Raw genomic sequence first — 18,937 nt, forward strand, 5'->3', positions numbered from 1 at the left:
TGACCACTGTTTGATGTCAATTGTCGACTTATCGCTTGTTCCGTGTCCAAAATGAGTTCAGACGAGTCGGATAGTCCTACGTCCCTGGTTCCACCAGGGTTGGTTCGCATTAAAAATGAACAGTCTCCATCTCTGATAAAAGTTAGTCAACAAGAGAATGGAGCTCCTACTATCCAAATCGTCCAGGCTAATTCGGGAGCAGACGGAGTATCGAGTAGTGGTAGTGCCGCCGTATTGATGCCAGTCGGGGGGAAACTGAATGCGTTACCGCTCGGCTCGGCTGTAAAAGTGAGTGTAAAAAATGTTTGGAACATCTTTACTATTGTGTCGTGTCATAGACGGCTGCGGTGCAGTTACTGCGACCCGTCAATTCGGCGGCTGGACCAGGCCAGTTCCAAATAGAATTGATGAACGAACGTCGCAGTGAACAACAGGCCACTTCAGGACAGGTAAAGAACCTTTTGTTTAAGGTGTGTGTTGTCAAGGGGGTGTGTACATGTAGGACAGCCAAGATGAAGATGACCAAGAGACAGCTGCCATTAGTGGTGGGTCTCCTTACAGTGGCACAGCAAAGTCAGGCCCGGTATCACCCTCCCCTTATACTGCTAATACATTAAGAGCAAAAGCATTTAATGTGAGTCATAATGTGTGGGCATATGTGTACAACAAGACTGGTCCCATGGGTGGTCTATTGACACCCAACTGAAGTGGGCCATGAGATGGGTGATGGGCTATATAAACTGGTGTACAAACACAAAACAAATCTGTTTCCACTGGTTATCCCCTTTGCACCTTTTGGTCGGTAGTAGGGGGCCTTCCCCACCACCACAAAGAAGCTATGGAATTTTGATGACTAGTTGGTACCCCTGCCATCCAGAATCCATGTTGATGTAATGTGTACCTATTTCTCTTGTTTTTATTCATCTCTCTTTCAGGCCTATGTGAAAGGATTGATAGAGCAAAGACTAAACTTACACATTCCAATTTCATTACAACCAAGAGAACTACTGTCTGACATTATTGCTGATGTTCAACACAAGTTTCCTGACTTCAGCTCATGTGTACGCAAGAGAATACGGACATTTCTCAAGTCGTATCGTCGCAGTAAGAAAGTCAGAGAATCAATAGCAGTGGCAAATGCTGCTGGTTTTGTCAATACTTCCACAAATGGTGGGACCTCCAGAAGCCTTCTAAATGGGGCTACAGTCATGTCAGCTGGACAGGATTCCAGTCCCAAGCCAATGCTTGACCCAGTAGCACAGGTATGTGAATGAATCCACTTTAGTGAAGTGCAGTCTGGAGGGTGTTTGCTGGGTGTTCTCTTCCCTTATGTGTGGGGTTTCCTGAGGGACTTACAGGACATAGTGTTTAGTGACAATAGGGGATGTTGTTAGTTCATGTTACATTGTGAAGCAACAGACCAGCATTCTATGGGGGTCCATTAAGTCAGTTGGCATGTTAGAAACCTTGTTAGTGGTGACTCTACTTGGTAGGGAGGTTTTCAGTGGTTGGCTGTAGCCAGGTATAGGAGAGGTCTTAAAATATGTGTCCTTTGTCCCTTTCCAAGGGCTTCTAGTAAGATGATAAAGCCTTGTTAGCTTTCAAGGGGCTGGGGGTCACATGTTTGTCCCATGTAACACCAATAAACAAGCTTGTATTGCACTAGTTGATGATTGGTTCACTTTGAACATTGTGGCTTGACTTAACCCTTCACTGGTATCTTCTAGACTGCTGTGGTCACCATTGCTGTGGATAATCGCTCCAGCCCCTCACCTACTCCACCTATTGATTCAGAGGTCACACCTCCTGAAAGTAAAAGGGTACGGCTTGACTCGCCATTTCTACCAACAAATTGTTATTCTTCGCAGTCAAGATCAGAAACAAATAGTCCTCAGCTTAATCAGGTAATATGGACTTAAATCGTATGTGTGGTGTGTGAATTCTATGTAGTTTGATGACTGTGTGATGTGTCACTGTGTAAGTGTGTACTGATGTAAGATTAAGTTAGTGATTAAATCACAGGATGTGTCAAATAGATGTAATGGGGATGATTTCAGTGACCGAATTCCTTTCTGTTTTACGCAGGGGTTATGTTCCAGTGAGGTGAATGCAGTCAGACAGTTGGTGCTGGGCTATCGAGAGTCAGCAGCTTTCCTGCTACGAGCTGCTGACAAGCTAGAGCAAATTCTTCCTCCTGGGAGCTTATGAAAATTCATCCATGTAATATGTTTACATCAACTTTTTTAAAACTCGGTTGGACAATAACATAAAGAAAAGAGGACGCTGCTTATTATATGTAATATATTTATGTGTATACACAGACTTAACCTGTATAAGAATTTATTGTACATATTTAAAGACCAGAATTGTGTATTATTTGAAATATAATAATAAATATTATTGAAGTAAAGTTGGTGTGAATGCATTAAATCACTTGTTGTTTTGAAGTCGTGAAAGTACCAAGTTTGTTGTATCCAGGAACCTCTCAACACAATTCACCATACACTGTTCTGTACGGGAGTCCATCTTACTCGGTGGCTTGTCTATACACTTGTCCCAACATATATCAGTGAAAGTGAAGGTGTTGCTTTGAAACTTTGCCTTCTGTGTCTCTTCTGCAATAAACCTTTGAAGCTCTGGGTCGTTCTCCATTGGACCAACTTGCTACAAGTAAATGGTGTGCATTTGAAGTTTGACCGTAATGTGTTTATACTTGTTTATTAACAGAATTCTTTCTATATTTACACCAACGTTCATTTCACAAACTCCAAACATGACAGCTTACTTATAGTTTGCGACAGCTTGAACCACGAGGCTAGCTGACAAACTCCCACGCAATCTTGGTGCTCGTTAGATGGAGTAAGGCGGTACCTTGTATTCGAGATTTGTGTTGAACACTTGCCATGACTGTTCCGAACGCTACCTGGGTGCAGGCGATACAAAAGGTCAGCAAATATATTATATCTGCTGTACTTAGCATTATTAAATGTTTTAAAGATATTACCGGATGGTTAAAAAAACCGCTTGAGATTCGTTTCGAATTATTCTTCTGTGCAGTAAACACAACCACACGAAGTCGTTATGTTTACTACAGTTGTGCATACTAACTGATATAGGCTAGTCACGTGCAGATAGTAGGCAATAACCATAAACAAAGAAGGTAATAATTACCATGGAAACAAGCCGTTAATGTGTTTGTGTGTTAGATCATAGATATACTAACCTGGGGTTAGTAGATTTGGGTGGCTGTGAAACTCTGACTCTTGAAAGTTTATTTACATCAGTGGACTGTTAAGCGGTTTTGTAGTAACAGGGTGTACCATGGCCAACACTAAAACATTGTAGGGGAAAGAGTTTGCCTGACAGTTTTATAGTTGTAAAGTAGCTGGAGGTTATAGAGGCATAACCAATACTAGTCTGTTGCCTTCACCTGATCCCTCCTTTGTTGTGTAATAACCCTTGTTGTGTAATATCCCTTGTTGTGTAAATAACCCTTGTTGTGTAAATAACCCTTGTTGTGTAAATAACCCTTGTTGTGTAAATAACCCTTGTTGTGTAATAACCCTTGTTGTGTACCTGCTAGCTTTAATATAGTATCCCATACATTCAAGCCCCACATGCTAGTATTAAATCATTGGGTATAGAAAACATGTTCACCTCTGGTGTTCTGTAAGCTCAGAACAGACTATAGTATAGCTAAACACTAATTATGAGTGTAGATGATTGTAATGGTGATGTCACTACCAGCAATACTGGTGTGACTTGTCTTTGTTATGGGTCTTCCTAAGTATTGGTGTCATTCCCAGGTAACATTGTCTGTGTACCACCCAATGCTATAGTGAAAATGAAATTGTCAAGATAAATTTGCAATGATTTTAGGGAGATCTGGTCACTCAAGATCCTAGCTTTGTAATGACTATTAGGTACGTGCAAGAGTATTTTTTAGCGCATGTAAGTTCCTATGGGAACAAGTACAAGAAAAGTTAAGAATTTTAAGTTCATAGCAATAAAAAGTAGTAGGCTACAGATGAGACATTAAATCCCTACTTCAGTTTATAGCAATGACTTGAGCCCTAACTCTTGCTAATCTATAGTACATGATAATATGCCACCATTGAAAAAACTATCTATAGAAAGTCTGTTGTATCAGGCAACTAGGACACCAAAGGTCTAACATCTCATTACACATTCAGTGACCGTTTTATGTTCTAGTTATAGTCAATGATAGCATGACATGTTGACCTTCCAAGTATCATGTTACGGTTGGATCATACCTAGCAGTATCTGTAGTAATGTTTAATATTTACATAGAGAGTAAACCCTGTATCATTGAATTGGATCTATATACAGCAAAAGGCATAGGGACCAAAACTACAGATCCCTTTTACAGTGATGTGCCCAGGTTTAGAATAGTAGTGGCTACAAGAGATAGGGTTGGGTTCAGAAATGTAGTGTGGGACCTTAACTTTGTGTGTCAGAGGTGAATCTGTAGTGGTTGTTGAGTGATAGTGGTGGCTATTTTATTTGAGTGGTGGTTGGTACCGACCACTGCCGACCACTGTGGGCACATCCCTGCTTTTAGGCGTTTTCCTCTTTCAGAACTGGACAGACTTCTTGGGACCAAATCCCTTTTCTTGTGAGGTTTCTAACACTTAATTCAGAGTAAAGATGCTCTACTGGACAGCACACCTGTGGTGTTGTTTGTGTTCTCTATACTGTTTTGAATGGCTGGGGATACTTTGTGAGGATGTACCACATCAATATTTTAGTGAAAATATTTTTAAGAGTGTTCAGTATACAAACCATTGAGTGTTGTGTTAATATTTTAAATAGCAACATTTTGTCCCTCAATATTTTTGTCCGTAAAATAGTGTGAGTCTGGAAATGGAGGAGCTTGACTTGTTATCTCTGCCTGTGGCTTAGTGATTGAACGAGTAACTGATAATGGTAATCACCATTATACTGGCAGTAGTACTTGTGGTAGAAAGCTCAGAGGGAGTATCGCCATCCAGAGGAGGTCTGACGCGTTCATGTGAGCCATAGAGTTTGTAAAAAGAACCTATTCTGGGATGGTAATGTACTTGCCAATCGAAAATGCTAAACCCATTGGTGTAATCAAATCCCTGATAGTTTGATTTCAATATACATGATCCATTGGAGATTTACTCACGTGATTAACAGCTCACTATACGAAATAGATAACAAACATTCAATAAACACAGCTGAAACAGATTTTAAATGTCTCCAGGGAGCCTTACAATCTACAACACTGATTTTCAATTACCATGTACCTGGAAGTTTTCATGGTATATGGTTAGTAAAGCTACTGTGAAATTTGTCATGTGAAAATTGATGTGCGTCCTACAAACTTCAACTCATCTTAATGTGGCTCCTGGTGTGTGATATTGTATTATCACACATTCCCGATATTAAAGTAGACATAGCTTATGAAAGAAGCTGGCCTACTACAAGACTAGACTGTGCCTCGCTCAGAGTGTGCTACTTGGTTCAGACAAGCTTTAGCAATCTGTATGACGCTTGAAGTAAAAATCAATTCAGAATCTTCATAGCTGTGTAGGTTGAGAACAAAAAATGAGCAACATTGAGCTGTGAAATTTAAGATGTGAAAATCCTGGGCTTAAAGGCATCTGTAAAATTTAAAATGCGAAAATCCCGACAAAGTACATAAACATACTGCAAAAATTCTGGGTATATGGTATGTAATTAATATGAATTTTATTGATAGCACATACTTTGCGTCGGCCATCCTCTGGTCATCATCTGTGAGCTATGTTAACAATCCACATGAAATAAAGCTAGTTTTTGATCAGAACTGGTGCAGATGTTGCACTCCACACTGTGTCTTTTATCAAGCTGATTATGAGCCATCCGGTAAGAAAATATTGAGCAAAAGCCAAGTGGCATTAGTGAACAATTATTTCACCCTTTGAGTATAACTCGCTGAAGGAGGGTCCTACAAACTTCTAGTTTTCACTATCTTCTTTCTGCTGTTCCACAGTTGTCCCATTGTTGTAGACTGATTAATTTTAATGCTGCATGGTAGACTGACACTACTCACTGTTGGCCTCCTTTATGGGCAATTTATCACCTTCTCCACTCAAACAGTAGTGACTCACCATCCCTAGTTACATCACAACAACATCATTGTATTCTGTACCAGCTACATACAATGATGTCAGATAGTTGACCATCTCTTAATGGCACTTACCAACTGGGCTGCTGCATCCTAAGCCATGATATGAAGTGATATGATGGCATCAAATTCCAACTATCCTAAACTCCATCTACCTTACTGTTACAGGTCATGTCCTATGAACTTTACATGCTTCTCAATTGTCTTAAACTATTACCATATTTAACTTACTGGTCATGCATGTATGCCAGTACCTGGGTAGCATGAAGTATTGTTTACCCTACATGATATTGTCTGTCCTGTAAGACTTATATTGCTTGTGCTGGTTGGCAAATGAAGTATGGAATTTCTGATGCAGTGTAGAAGGTTAAAATGTATCCTACTATGGGGAGGCTATTAGTTGGGTGTTTGTTTCCAGACCATGTTGACTTGACAACTTGTGATCTAGGCAAGTGCCTAAAAGCCACCCAGGATTGAGAATTCCCTCTACTTTTATCATACAGTATGGTAGTACCTTGGAGAAGTTCAAGTATTAATATGTCAGCAGGTATCATGTTAGGATCATGTTGGACTGTTGGTTTCTCATTAACCATACCCACACTCGTCAATTAGATATTTTAAGCTCCTCCTTGGATGACTGCCTATTCCATTTTTGTACAAAACGAACAATAAAAGTTGTGTGGTTATTTGTGGTGATTGATTTCTTTGAATTCTTCTGTGAGTGTTGTCTTGATACTGTGAAGTTGAAAAGTGTACGCCTTCACTGTCTTGACTTTTTGCTGCCTCTCAAAGTGTTGGTTGACACTATTCGGTTGACACAGGACTAAAGCTGTTGTTTTTAAGAATGAAAATGGTATAGGAGCCATACCTATTTTAAGGGTAATACTTGTAATCCACCCACTTCTCACCCTTGAGGAATAGGTCTGGTATACATTCCCTCATATCATGTAGATAGTAGCCAATCTGTTTGCTCCTTTTTGTGTATCAAAGATCAAAAAAAAAAAATTATACATACACACTATAATAGAATTGCTGTGGATCACTTTGCCAATTCAGCTAGATGTGCTATAGCACTTTAATTAAAAAATTTTTTAGCTCACCCAACCTACATATGGTACAGTGAAACCCTGGACCAAGGTTTAATAATGAGGTGGTCTTATTGCTGAGGTTATGAAGTACACCTTAGTAATGTTTGGGACCTACTTGACATGGTCACTATAATGGGGTGGTCTTATGAGAAATTGGTCACTTTGTAAGATTTCACTATACAACCAGTAGGTTGCTACCTAAACTATTTTAAACATGTTTCTGTACAATACATGACAACCACCCTATGTATATTTGCAGGCACTAGAGATATCTGAGAAATGCTGGTTGTCACCCACAGAAATCTGCAACGCAATCAAATTGCAGAATCTGAAAGATGTTCGGTAAGCACACCATCATTTGTTGGTATATGAACTATTGTTGTTGTCATATAGTGGCAGCACTCCAATCCATTCTGTCAAGAGAATCCTGTACATGACATGTAGGAATGATGGACCATTTCTGTGGGATCGGGTAAAACATCGTTTTGCTCTGAAGACAGTTAGTTACCCTAAGCTATGTGCTGTGTAGTGTGTGCGTGTGTGTGCGTGTGTGTGTGTGTGTGGCAGCATGGCCAAGTGGTCAGAGTATCTGCCTGGTATTTACAAGGTTCTAGGTTTATTCCCAGTTGCTTTTGCTGTTGTCAATTAACTTCTGTAACATAGCAAACATTGAAGATGTTAATAGTGATCAGTGGCTTGTTGTTGTTAGAGACTGAATGGTGATAACAAGGGAAAGAAGGAGGAGACAGATTCGGCTTCTCTGGCTACCATTGCTGAGGAGGAAAGTAGCAGCAGTGAAGAAGATGATAACGAAAATACATCAGAAAATGATGTTGGCTATTATGACGATGACCTGTGCAGCTTTGTGGTCACTATAACACCAACTCCGCCCCCACCGCTGTCTAAGAAGCAGAAGAAGAGATCTGGTAACATCAAGAAATCTTCTACAACATCATTCCTACCATCTCCCATCCAGCGAGCATTGAACACTCTACACCTTCTGCGTTGTGAGACACGCAAGCCCGATCGTTTGAAGAAGACCAGCAGTGCAACAACGCTGGGGGAAAACTTTGAGATTGTTGCAACAGTCGAGTATGAAAGAGTGTTTGACACAACAGGTGCCTGTGTGGCCATCTTGTCTGGTCACTGTGACCAGCGTAATGGAGGTGTGTATGAGTTTGACCCTAGTCAACCTGAGGAGGTAATGGAGGATGATACTAATGGTATGTGTGATGACAACATGTATTGTGTGTACAGTGGTCGTGAATCAGTCCATATTTTTGATAAGTGTTCATATTCTGATACAATCACATCATTGCTCCCCACCAGTAGTATACCACTGAACTAGTGTTGAGGAAAATGGAGCGGAAGCCATGGGTTGTGTGGGGGCCATTTTGTGTTCACATTGGGCTTATGAAATGCTACTAGACATAGCTGTGGTATTGCCAAAAACCTTTATTTGGGATTTTAAAGACAATTCCTGAACAAACAATATATTGACCACAAATAAAGTGATAAGGTTTTGAAATGGCAAGGCAAGAAAATACTTGGCACTCCACTACTCTTACTGTGTTTATTGTAATGTAACAACTTCCTAATATTCCCTTCTATTTTGCTAGTTACAACTACCGTAGACGTACAAATCTTTGAGGTACGTAATTTTCTCGGATTGACAAATTTCATGGTTTTATTTTTGAGGATCACTCATTTTTCACTGAAGTTGCCTATTAGAAAGCATAGAGCTAACCCTGATAATCGTTAATTTTTATGAAAGTTTTGTGGAAAGCCAAGCAAACATGAAGTCCACAAAAATTATGTCCCTCAAAAATTTGTATGTATGCAGTACTATATATTCGGTATTGGTGTCACTTCCCTATTATTAACTCTTGGTATCACAGTTTTGGTTTTGGAACTTGATGGCTTTATTAATACCTTGATATGGCTAACATAGCAGAGATTACCTTACCAAATACCCTGTGTTGCTAGTAATGATTTGAAACATGATAGGTTGTCAATCATAAACAACAATATTTTGTTTAAAATTAGCAAACTAAGTTATGTGTACAAACTACATCACCAAGGGTGGGGGTGGGGGGTTAAGTGAAAGCAAAGGTGCAGTAGCTAAGAAATAAACCTGAGAACATTACTTCTGATCATTCTCAGGTACCTGAGAAGCAATCTGAGACCGAGTCATTCCAAGTCATTTCCTAGATGAATGTCTAGTCACTTGTCTGTTATTACCAATAACCCAAACTTTCAACCATAGAGATTTGCATGATCCTAAAGTAACCACCATAAAAGGAAAACTGAAAAGGTGTGAGTGCATGATCCACTACTAAATTATTTAACACATTTTGAAGTGCCATGTAGCAAGATGTCATTTCTGGCAACTTCCTGTGTAGCATTGATTTTGAAATCCTTTTACATGCCATATTTAGCCTTCCAGTCACAACTATCTTCCCTAGCTATGTGGCCCCTTACTCTACACAAGTGTGTGTTGTGACCTGTGTGTGATTGTTTACTGTTTCTCAACTCCATCCCAGTGTATAGGTATTTTATTAGTTGCCATTTTGTTGCCAATAAACAAGCAGAGTAGTCTTATTCCTTTTATCACAGAGTGTTACAGTGTTGGTGGCAGTAGTAGTTTAGTGTCTTGTTACAGAGTACAGCAGTGACAACAGTAGTGTCACTTGTGGTCATTTTGTTGTCAACTTTGTTTTTTCATTGTCCACAGAATTGAGCAGTGGTAGTGTTATGAAGGATAAGCCTGGTAGTGGTAGGGAGGTGAAGAAGACAACATTATCATCCTCAAGCAAGCCAGTCTCTCAGAAGAGGCCGCCTGTGGAGAAGAGAAAATCAGCAGCTGATGATGGGTCACCAGCAACCATTAACCTCAAGGTGGGCTTGTGACCTGGTACACATCTGTGCTGTAAGCTTGATTAGTAAACTAGCTTGTTTAAATTGCAACACGAGTGTGTGTATAGTGGGAAAATCAGGTAATCGTGTAATATGGTCACCTTTCTAAACGCTGCCAACATATTTCGATGTACAACACTACTATACAAGCTTTTAGCCCTGTTGTGGTCCCTTATGAGATATAGTAACTAACAACAGTGACATATCAGTGTAACCTTCTCTATTAACAAGTTCTCCAAATTAAGGTAGATAAAATCAAACTAAGGATGAGCCACTAAATGCATTTTACCTTAAAAAGGTGGGAAAGTTGTTATGTAAACATGGACCTAATAGAGTCCATTATACAGCAGTACCCATCTGGATGCCATGATTTTTTATTATTGTTGTTGTTTTCAGTCAATGTTTACTGTGGACAATTTCAACAAGTTACCTTATGACACTCGGGTCAAGTTGATCAAGCTGCTGCCCGTGGTTGATAGACTGGATGAGTGAGTTATTGATGCTGTGTGTTGATTGGTTATATTTGTTGTTTGTTGATGCTTAGGAGCACACCTACTGCAGGGGCATTCTCTCATACCTATTTCACTAGTGCTTGTCGTCAATGGCAACATATGTTGCAGTCAGGTAGTGTGTTTGCGTATGTGTGTGTGCATGCATGTGGGTGCATATGTGTGCGCATCCACGTGTGTGTGTGTGTGTGTGTGTGTGTGTGTGTGTGTGTGTGTGTGTGTGTGTGTGTGTGTGTGTGTGTGTGTGTGTGTGTGTGTGTGTGTGTGTGTGTGTGTGTGTGTGTGTGTGTGTGTAAAGAATATGTTGTTATGTGTTCACTGTTTGTACATACAGGTTATGCATCTTATGATAGTACCACATTGTTATTATTGTGTAGTTCAGTTGCCAATCAGCCAAAGAGCAAGACAAAAGCAAGAGGAGTCCCACAAGAAGACTGTGGATGAGTGGAAGAAGCAGCATTATGAAGAGGAACTATCAGAGTAGGTAACACTGTGTCTACGTACTGTTTGAGGGTGGATTGTAATGTCACAGTACAATCAAGAAACAAATTAATGGCTTAGCAAGCACTTGTTGGTGGCTATCAAGCACCACTCTGTAGTCAGTCACCTTTTCTTTAGATATATCAGATGTTTTGATAATACATTTTCACTCTCATGCTTGTGAATTGTATATTGGGACTAGACTGGATACATACCAGCTTCACCCCGACCGCCAACAACCAACCACTTCACCCCATGGGGACCACGATAACCGAAAAGGCCAGCCACATCTGAGAAATCATGCATGGTATAATCAATTTATAGTATGCAAAACTAATAACCTTTTGTCTTGAAATTACAGCTGGAATTGCAGCAAGAATGCTGACTCATATAGTTACCAGTCTTGTTTAGTGGCTGGGTTGCTTAAAAGAAATAAACATCTGGGCCACAGTTCAGGTCAATATGGTAACTAAAATATTTATAACTACTCTAATAGAACAATCACTATAAGATGATGACCTTCGGATAACTGAGATACAGTGCCAGTAAAACAGTATTCCTGCTTGCTCAAGAATCTGTTTGTGATGGACATTTCTGGGTTAGCTGTTCTTGTCCTTTGTGACAGTTAAATTAATGCTACATTTGGTGCCTACTTGTGTGATGTTGTTTCCATTCAAAGATCCACCAGTGCACAGTAGACTGTGTTGACTGAGTGCATGTAATTGTTTTGTTTATGCAGGGATGCACCCCCACAACCACCCAATCAGAAGATATTTTATCCCATTCCACTTAATGGTGAACACCAGAAGTTACTCGACTGTATCAAAAGAACTTGCAGAGAATCATTGTCTAGAAATGAGGAGTTGACTGGGAGCAGTATAGCTATCAAAGACTCAGTTAGCAATAATGCATCTGAACAAGAAGTGAAACAATTGACAGAGTCTACTGAGGAAGCTGCAAGATCACCTGAGCTAGCTACAAGACCAGCTATGAAGTCACCTGAGCAAGTTATGAGATCACCTGATAGACTTTCCAGTTCACCTGAGCTATTGAAGTCACCTGTGAGATCACCTGAGCGAGCTACTAGATCTCCTGAGCCACTAAGATCACCTGAGTTATCAAAACAAGTGACAAGATCACTAGACCAAGTCGTGACCTTTCCAATGAAACCTCTTGGGAGACCGCTAAAGCTAGGAATAAGTTCACCAGAACCGTCAAGATCACCAAAACCAGTTATTAGATCACCTGAGCTAGCTAAACAAGGAACAAGATCACCTGAACTGTCCAAACAAGGAATAAGATCACCTGAACTAGCTAAACAAAGGATAAGATCACCTGAGCCATCCAAACAAGGGATAAGATCACCTGAGCCATCCAAACAAGGGATAAGATCACCTGAGCCATCCAAACAAGGGACAAGATCAGCTGAGCCATCCAAACAAGGAATAAAATCACCTGAGCTAGCTAAACAAGGAACAAGATCACTTAAACTGTTGAAGCAAGGAACAAGATCACCTGAGCTAGCTAAACAAAGGATAAGATCACCTGATCCATCCAAACAAAGAATAAGATCACCTGAGCTAACTAAGCAAGGAGCAAGATCACCTGAGCTAGCTAAACAAGGAGCAAGATCACCAGAGCTGTCCAAACAAGAGAGACCACATCAGCGAAAACATGAGCTTGTTAAGTCGCATGAGCAAATTAGGAGATCACATGAGCAAGTAAGAAGAGAACAAACTAGAAGATCACAAGACTTGAAATCTAGTGGCAGACTAGCTGGTAAATCACTTGTTACTGAGGTAGCTAAGAGATCACCTGACCAGGCCAGTGGCAGTTTGCTTGGCAAGTTGTCAGAACAGACACAACAAACTACAACAAAGACTATACCTAATGAATCAGCTGCTGATAGATTATTGGCAGATAATCGGGTATGTCGGCTGGCAGTGACGCCATTAAAGACGTCACCTGGACAACAATCTAATGGCTCATCCAATCATCAGCTAGCTAATAGACCTGTTAGACAAAGACTTACTAAGAGAAGACAACCTGTCATAATACCAGAACGCCGGATCCTAAAATTACCTAGAAAGCATTTTCCTAACTGGCGTGAGCAACCATCACATGCTGCAAACAGTGAAGTGCCACAGAACATTGTGGACCTTACCAACAAAAATTCTATTAGCAAATGTGATGGTGTCAAGTGTGCCCAGCATGACAACACGTGTGCCAACTGCTCTGAGCATAATGATGGCAAATGTACCTGCACTACTGAACATTGTGACAGTCAGTTTGCCAGCTCCAAACATTGCGAGAGTAAAGATGCCAGCTCGACAAAACATTGTGACAATCAATGTACCGAACATGGTGACAATCAATGTACCGAACATGGTGACAATCAATGTGCCAACTCCAAACCTTGTGACAGCAGCTCTACCGAACACTGCAACAGTCAATGTGCCGAACATTGTGACAGTGAATGTGCCAGCTCTACCAAACATCGTGACAGTGAATGTTCTACCGAACATGACAGCAAATGCACTGTTAATTGTGACAGTACAAAGTTGTGTAATAATGATGTCCAAGATGGACAGAACAACACCATGTATGGTAAAACTGCAGGCTGCTGTGGAAGTGATGTAGGCTGTGACCACCTCTCTGATGATAAACTGTCAAATCCCATTCTGCCTGTGTCCACCTGTTCCAACAGTGAGTGTGCTTTACCAATGAACATAGCAAGTTCTGATAGAGATCCTAGACTACAGAGCACAGTGTTGGGAGTGAAGCGTCCTTGTGTTTCAGAGGATATTTCCACAAAGAAATGTTGTAGTGATGGAGACTGTGAGAATCGTCCTGATTTGTTGTCTGACTTACCTCAGCGTTTTAGTTACAACACACTTTATCAAGGCTTGAAGAAATGTAGTAAAGACAGTAGCAATGATGATGAACCTGTACTGACTGATCTCAGCTCAAAGGAAAAAACCAAACAGATTCATCCAATTCTGCGGGAACATTCTTATCCTGTTTATCATGATGCTGAAATGCCATTATTACTAGAGCAACAGAGGGTAGCCCCACCATGTTCTGTCTGCTTAGATGAGAAAATGTGGGTATGTATGATGTGTGAGAAGGTCACTCATAGTTGGTGTCTGTCCAGACCACACACTTATTGTTGGGATTGTTTGAGTAGCGTTGGAAATATTTTAATCGACATAAAATAACTTCATATGTTTTGTTGTTTTATTGAAACGTTTATATAATTATTATTAAAGTCAATTATTTATTTATCACATGACTCACTGATTACGTAATCGAGCTATTGTCGCGATGAAGGTAGTCGTTTTGCTGCTTTGTTCTTTGATCTTGTTGGTGCACTCGTGCCAGCCTCCGGACTGCGACCACCCTGACTGCGGGACGTGTGGTAGGTGCTATTACTGTGCAAGCATATTGTGACAACGTTGTTAAATCTGCTCTTTTACAGCCAACGCTTGTTGCGCCATCGATTTCCATTTCGGTATGTCCATAGTCTGATCTGCACAGTTTACAATGTCGTTTTTTGTAGACATCCCTCCTCTTACAGTCAATAATGCTATGATAGAATATTTGAAGAAAGGTATGAACGGTCTTGTAGTAGTTTGATATGTTGATATACTGTCGGGTAGGCGGGGCTGACGGGAGATACCGTTTTACTGGCGTGTATGACCTACGTCCCTACGGTGAGAAGGACCACAGCCAGTTTATCATGCAAGGCATCCATAGTACTCTGGTTCACCACTACAATGACACATTAAACTTTCTTGTCATTTCTCCTAACAACAAGACTACCACAGTTCGAGTGAGTTTGTAGGTTCAGAGCTGATATGGGGGAGGGGTAGATGGGGTGGCTAGCTACCCATCATACTTTACCATGAAACTACATGACATATACATTGCTGAAATTATAGCCACCCACCCACCATGCATGCCCGTACAACAAGTTGTTTTGTTGTGTGTGTGTTTTTGTATAGTTTGTTGTCTTAGTTTTGTATGCTGTAGTTACTGTTTATATATTGTAATGTTCTGTGTACACTCCAGTATGGAAGAACAACCTTTGGCCGAGTACTTCAGTGGAGTTTAAATCAATCAATCAATCAAAATGCTTGAAATGCACATTTGTGACTGGACTTATGAATGGGATCTTCAGGCACAGTTCTAGGGGGTTTCACCGGTTTCAAAAAACCAGTCAGCTTTTTAAACAAAGAGATCAGCATACTTTAATGGAACAGTTGACGGAATCTGAAGCCAATTAAATTCTTGGGTCTAATAACTAAAATAAATTTCTTTTTACAGTGATCATACGTCATAAATAGCCGCTTTGACACAAAATCACTCAAAATTGTTTCTTCAGTACCATGAAGTGTATAAACACCTCTAAAAATGTTTTCCCATTGCTATGACTTGCATAAGTAACCAGCTAGCCCCCTTTTCCCAAATCTGGTCACATTTTCTGTTATGTTTAGTCACAAACACTTAACACATTTAAGGAGAACTAAATCCCTTGAGGTCAAAACTGTTTAGTCTGCATGTCACCTTTCCTAGCAACACATTGACCATGATCATATATGCCAGCTGAGACAACAGTTCTGCTAAGAGTGCAGCCAATAAGTATTATACCTTGAAGAATAATATTATTCTGTATCTTCATTACCAACTGAACTAGCTAGTAGCTACCAGTACTTTAAAGCTGCAGAGAATTTATTGCAATAAGCTAGCTATCAGATCGTCTTCTGCTAATGGTTTCATCCATTGCACTCAATGGATACATTCAGTATCATTGTTTAAAGTTCAGTGTTTTTTTTATCTGCTAGAAATCTATTATTGCCGGAGTATCCATCCGTGAGCCAAGTGTGACATGATTAGTTGTGTACATACTTGCTCTGTCAATAGGAGCTTTACCCACCCATCGGGATTGTATTCTAATATCTGTGTGTTATCACACCCTCCTATCAGGGTTTTGAGTGTTGTAGCAGCTGCTTGTAGGGAACTATAGTATGTACGTGTTGAGCTGGATCCTCAAAAACATTTAATAACTCACGGACGCAATTACACATGATCTTGAAATTTGGCTCATTTGCAGCACTGCTTGACCCACTAAAAACGTTTCAAAATCTTTTCGTTCAAATGTCTGACACAATATTTACGGCCAATCAAAGTTTTCGCCATACATTTCCTATGGGGAAGCCATAAAACTACAGTGTCCATTACAGTCCTTTCCCGAACTTGTAATGAAGCCAGACCATACATGTCTGTTGTTGACACCTTTGCTGTCACCATTAATCATCTGGTTGGCTAAAATGTTAACTCACTTGAGAAAAAATCCACTTTTAATTTTTTGGCTGCTTTTCAGGATCCAGCTCAACTTGTACATATTATAGTCTGGTGCCGAGCAAGAGGACCATTCCCACATATGGGAATTTTGGGTTTGCTGTAGCTGCCTGTAGACTTAAGGATTGCTAATTTTACTACTTGTTTCCTCTTGCATCCATACTGTGTAATAATAAACAATGTGGGGACAAGTCTATTTTGCTTTTTCTTCCACCTGTCATTCTTTCCAGCACTTCTTTCACCTATTATGCTCTACATTAATCTTTATAAATCGGCCATTCATTGTAATTTAAGTGACTGTTCTATTAGAGTATTTTGATTACCACTTGCTCTTCTGGTGACAATTAGTTATAAATTATACTGCTATGAATGTTAACACTCATCTGAACAAAATCCCGACTGGTTTGTATAATATGTGTTTATGAGATAAATGCTATTGAAATACATTGGGTGAAAATGCATGCTGCAAATATAATTTTATGCACGTTTTAATCGGTCAATTAAATACCACTGCATTCACCTCTTCATGTAGAGTAATTTTTGTTTTGTTCCACAAAGCAAACACGAGTTATGTGCATGTTTATGTTGCACTTTATATATATAATGTCATCATTCAATCTTTTTTGCTTGATAGCATGGGTCAAGTATTTACTCTTGATGGGTGGATATAGGCAAAAACTGTAAACCAGTCAAGTGTACTCAAGCAGTTAAAAATATATTTTGCATTAATTTGCTAAGGTACAATATGTTTAATCAAGATACTCTAATAGAGCAGTCAATCACTCTAATAAAGCAGTCACAGTATTCAGAGAAGCAGTGTAGCAAACTATGTAGTGATTTTTATGTACTTTATCAGTGATATTAATATAGTGGAGGGCAGTTATTCTCAGAAACCAGTCACCAAAAATCTTGGAGCCGCCTATGAATGCCCCTTATCATGGTGAAATTACATGACTCCGTAGGCTGTTGCATTTGTGACATTAAATAAGCACCAGTAATTAATTTTCCAAGCACTGCACAAGTCAGTTGTTTTTTTCTTATCTTGCTGCCTATTGCTATATGTCCAAAAGTACTCACAAGACAAGGCTAAAGCTTTTAACAGCCCATTCGTTATTAACAGCCCATTATACACTGTCAAAGTAATCAAGCACTTGTTGTTCTGCAGGCCTTCTCCACTTCTCAGATAGCTACTGCTTATTGTGACGAGGGACAGAACTACAAGAATCTGGTGGGATATGTGAAAGGATTGAGCCAGACCTATAGTGAGCTCATATGCATGATGTCTAGTTATGTTGTTATGTTATATTGAGTGTAGATGTCAAGTATGAAATGGATGTCAATTTTGGCTGCAAAGTGGAAAAGTGACACCTGTTTGTCATATCCCTGACCATATATGGTATAACTGATGTTATACTATTGTTGTGTTCACTATTCTATTAGCTATTATACATTTTGTGTGTGTTCTGATCCCTCAGGACTATTCACTATAGACACAAGTGACTCAGCTTTGGCTGCTCTGCCAATATAAATTTTGTAAATTGCACTAAATTAAAGCTAAACTTCTGTTAGAAGATGCCTGGGTTCTTGCACACTGCATGTCTTGTTAACTCATAAAGGATTTTGTGTAAACACTTCCTGTAAACCTATGCTCTATCCTGATCCAGTCATCCATCCACATAATTATGGACTATGATAACAATCAACTGCGTTCTATTTACCAGCTGGCTAACTACCATGTTGTTTTTTCAGTATGTACAGGATATATTTTCATGCACATCAGAAACCCCATGCAGATTGAGACTTATTATTAATCCTAATCTAAGGATAGCAGATGCTTTAATTAATAAACTTTCCTGATTCAACATTCTTTGTTGGCTATATGCCTGAATTATATTGTACATTCCATAGAAGGTCATGTCGTGCTGCTCTTGTAGACTCTACTTGCTGCTGGAGACGGTTTTGTACCTCATTCTGGACGATTTGTGCTCTAGCCTTGCTTTGGTTGCCAGGCGGCAAGTTCTCTGCTTTTGTGGCTGTCACTTGATTGCTCTTAGCCACTCCAAATAAATTCTCTGTTTCCCGGCTGGCCTGGCATCTATAGGTGAGTCTATAGCTGGTCTTGTGCCCTGCCATACCTATTATATACAACACGTAACTCCAACCTTTGTTAAGAACTACACAATATAGCACATCTTTTACTTTCCCAATTACTGTCTATAATGTATAGCTGTAGGGTTTGTTGTGTATAGCTTTGAAATTTATAGGATTACTTTGAAATCACTCTTACAGTGCATACAAGTATATAGGTATTAGGTACTCACTGCATGGCATATGATGTCTAAACAACCATAGATCTGGGCAGCTGTACTGCAAGAGATACAGGAGACATAGGCCATGCAACTGAACTGTGAACTATAGTGTACTGTGCC

The 18,937-nt window shown here is 39.8% G+C and overlaps 3 protein-coding genes across 4 annotated transcripts; all 3 read left to right on the forward strand.

The window, feature by feature from the left end:
* Nucleotides 1-6: 6 nt before the first annotated feature.
* On the forward strand, nt 7-2,410 carry LOC136243136 (nucleolar protein 4-like). 2 transcript variants are annotated; one of them, XM_066034658.1, is made up of 7 exons: nt 7-141; nt 187-288; nt 339-449; nt 503-634; nt 936-1,262; nt 1,728-1,904; nt 2,086-2,410. In XM_066034658.1, exons 1-7 carry the CDS (start codon nt 52-54, stop codon nt 2,206-2,208), a joined length of 1,062 nt encoding a protein of 353 aa, XP_065890730.1. In that variant the 5' UTR covers nt 7-51; the 3' UTR covers nt 2,209-2,410. The 2 variants fall into 2 exon arrangements, with proteins under 2 accessions (XP_065890730.1, XP_065890729.1); XM_066034657.1 differs by having other exon boundaries at nt 21-288.
* Nucleotides 2,411-2,827: 417 nt separating this feature from the next.
* LOC136243094 (putative Polycomb group protein ASXL2) lies at nt 2,828-14,439 on the forward strand. The gene is made up of 9 exons (XM_066034608.1): nt 2,828-2,945; nt 7,502-7,584; nt 7,636-7,741; nt 7,952-8,465; nt 9,977-10,140; nt 10,555-10,646; nt 10,703-10,782; nt 11,045-11,147; nt 11,887-14,439. Exons 1-9 carry the CDS (start codon nt 2,904-2,906, stop codon nt 14,363-14,365), a joined length of 3,663 nt encoding a protein of 1,220 aa, XP_065890680.1. The 5' UTR covers nt 2,828-2,903; the 3' UTR covers nt 14,366-14,439.
* On the forward strand, nt 14,416-17,975 carry LOC136243153 (uncharacterized). The gene is made up of 6 exons (XM_066034676.1): nt 14,416-14,565; nt 14,626-14,658; nt 14,707-14,757; nt 14,807-14,979; nt 17,674-17,770; nt 17,824-17,975. Exons 1-6 carry the CDS (start codon nt 14,472-14,474, stop codon nt 17,871-17,873), a joined length of 498 nt encoding a protein of 165 aa, XP_065890748.1. The 5' UTR covers nt 14,416-14,471; the 3' UTR covers nt 17,874-17,975.
* Nucleotides 17,976-18,937: the final 962 nt, after the last annotated feature.

This window comes from Dysidea avara, chromosome 13 (genome assembly GCF_963678975.1).
Source record: "Dysidea avara chromosome 13, odDysAvar1.4, whole genome shotgun sequence".
NCBI lineage: Eukaryota > Metazoa > Porifera > Demospongiae > Dictyoceratida > Dysideidae > Dysidea > Dysidea avara.